This window comes from Tupaia chinensis, unplaced genomic scaffold (assembly GCF_000334495.1).
Source record: "Tupaia chinensis unplaced genomic scaffold, TupChi_1.0 Scaffold144022_1, whole genome shotgun sequence".
Lineage (NCBI taxonomy): Eukaryota > Metazoa > Chordata > Mammalia > Scandentia > Tupaiidae > Tupaia > Tupaia belangeri.
In genome coordinates, this window is record NW_006203874.1 from 211182 (window position 1) to 213900 (window position 2719).

The 2719-nt window shown below is 53.7% G+C and overlaps 1 protein-coding gene across 1 annotated transcript in view; it reads right to left on the reverse strand.

The window, feature by feature from the left end:
• RBFA (ribosome binding factor A) overlaps positions 1–2719 on the reverse strand; it is a 9403-nt gene that overhangs the window by 1730 nt on the left and 4954 nt on the right. The window contains exon 6 of the mRNA XM_006165775.3: positions 1020–1104. Within this exon, the coding sequence (XP_006165837.2) occupies positions 1020–1104 (85 nt within the window). The remainder of the gene's footprint in view (positions 1–1019; positions 1105–2719) is intronic.

Genomic DNA, 2719 nt, shown 5'->3' on the forward strand with positions numbered 1-2719 from the left:
CCCAAACGTGTGACTTTTTTGTTTTTAGAGGTTTTTGCCCTAAGGCACATGTGCTCACCAGAGATAGAGACAGAGGTAGTAAGAGGGAAAGTGAGAAATGACCCCCCAGAGAGGATGGCCACACCGCAATCCCTTCTCCTAGGATCTTGGGCGCACACACACGTGCCTGGCATTAAGTTTCAAGCCACTGGGCCCAGGGCTCGAACCACGGTTGGCCATGTGGGAGTCCAGTGATGTAACCGCTATGCCATCTGCTGGCCCTTAAATTTAAATGTTTACTTATATGAGTCCATGACATAAGCAGTTAACTGTTTGGGGCTGGCCCCATAACAGCACAGTGATTAAGAAGGGTGGGGCAGAGGGAACCAAAACCCACGTGGCAATCACAGTTCGAATCCTGCCCCAGCCCCTTGAAAATACATGTGTGTGAGTACATACTCTCTACCTCCCCCTGACAATCAATTCAAAACATTAAAAAGTCAGGAACCAGCAGATGGCAGATTATGTTGCTGAACTCCCAGTCAACCACGGTTCGAGTCCCAGATCCAGCAGCCTAAAACTGATGCTGAGCACATGTGTGTTAGTGCCGAAGATCTCGAGAGGAGCGTGGAGGAGAGGGATTGTGGCATGGCCACCCCCCGCCCCCGGAAGTGATCTCTCTTCTCTGTCTCTCCAGGAAGCACACACACCCTATAGCAAAAATCTCTCTAATAAATAAATAAATAAATGAGTCAGATAAAGTCAATGATTTGAAAACTTACCTCAAGAGCCAGCAGGTGCACAGTGGTAAAGGCGTTTGGTACCCACATGGCTGACCACGATCTGAGTTCCAGACCTCGCGGTTTGAAAATCATGCCAGGTGCGTGTGCATGTGCCCAAGATCACGAGAGGAGCACGGAGAAGGGGCTGTGGCGTGGCTTTTCCCCGGGGGTGAATGCCCACTTCTGTCTCACTGACTCTCTCTGGCAAGCGTGCTATGGCAAAAAACTGAAAGTGGTGACTAACAGTAAGAGCCTCACCTCGGCCTGGGCTGCGCTCTCCCGGTCCTGGACAAACACGATGGGTGGCACAGCCCTCAGGGTCTGCTGGGCCATCAGGAGGTGCCTGGGGACAGGACACACAGGCGCACGTGACGCTGGCGGGAGGTGTGACATGTGACCATGAGGCCTTGTGGATGACCGGTCTACACCCACTGCCTCACTGAGCAGCTCCATGGCCTTGAGCTCCAGGTGTGGAAAAGAGCAGCCTGACCTCCACTCCGCGACACTTCCTGACCCCTCAGCCCTTGATCCCGGAAGGCAGTCCAGGGGACCTTCGCAGGGTGCGGTCAGCCTAGGCAGGCCATGGGACCGCGCCCTCGGCTCTCCCGCAGCTGCACAGGCCTCAGAGCCACGTGGCGCCTCGGTGGCCCGCTGACCTCAAGTCAGCACAGTGCTGCCCCTTCCACGCCGGCTGATAGGCTGCTCCTCGGAAAGGGGCACCTGTGTTCCGGTACAGTCTCAGGATCTGAGAGGCCATAGGGGAGGCCGGCGAGGACGGAGGTTCCCCAGACGCGGATGGTGCCCACAGCCAAGGTGGACACACCAGGGTGACCAGTTCTCAGCCTCCATTCTCCCCCAAAAGTAGAGTGTGATGAAAAGGGAGGCGGAGAGAGGAACCAAAAGAAGACGGGTTCTGATTCCAAGAGGCCTGGTCTCAGCTCAAGCTCTGCATCTAAGACTAAGGAGAAAATGGGTACCCGCCTCACCCAACTCAGGGACTCCCGACCCGAGTGTACCGGAGCGCTTTCATGTACTGGGCTATCTCTGTCACCACCCAGAGTACTAGACCGGAACAGAGGAATAGAAGGACCATGTCTTTGGGATCAGATGCCACAATGGTTACGCCGCCGGACTCCCACATGGCCAACCACGGGTCAAGGCCCAGATCTGGAGACCTAAAACTCATGCTGGGGGCGTGTGTGTCGGTGCCCAAAATCTCGAGAGTGGATAAGGGGTTGCAGCGTGGCCACCCCCGGGGGTGATTTCTGTCTCTCTCTTATCTCTCTGATGGGCACACATGCTCTATAGCAAAAAGCTCTCTTAAAAAAAGTATCTTTTTCAAGACACTTAAGAAATTGCCAAGTCCTGGCTTGGGCCTTGGCCCAAGACAGTTGGGATCTCATCGCTGCTCTGCATTGTTATTTTAGTTGAAATATAAGAAAATCTGGGGGCCAGTGGATGGTGTGGTGGTTAGGGTGCTAGACTCCCATGTGGCAGACCATGGTTTGACCAGACCTGGTGGCTTAAAATCAAGCTGGGCGTGTGTGAGTGCGTGCCCAAGATCCCAAGAGGAGATTGGAGGAGAAGGGATTGCGGCGTGGCCATTCCCCAGGGGGGGTGATTTCTCTTTCTGTCTCTCTGGAGAATGCATGCGCCCTATAGCAAAAACCTCTCCAAAAAAAAAACAGATCGTCTATCATAAAATGTCCTATTTGTTGGGCCAGCAGGTAGCATGGTAGTTGAGGTGGCTGGACCCCACATGGTCTACTTTATGATTTAAGTGCCAGACCCAGTGGCTTGAAAATCATTCCAGGATTTGTGTGCCCAAGATCCCAAGAAGAGAATGGAGGAGAAGGGATCAGTGTGGCCATCTCCCCTGGGGATGATTTCTTGCTGTCTCTCTGTCTGTCTTCCTGGCGAGCACACGCACCCTGTAGCAAAAACCTCTCCAAAAAAAA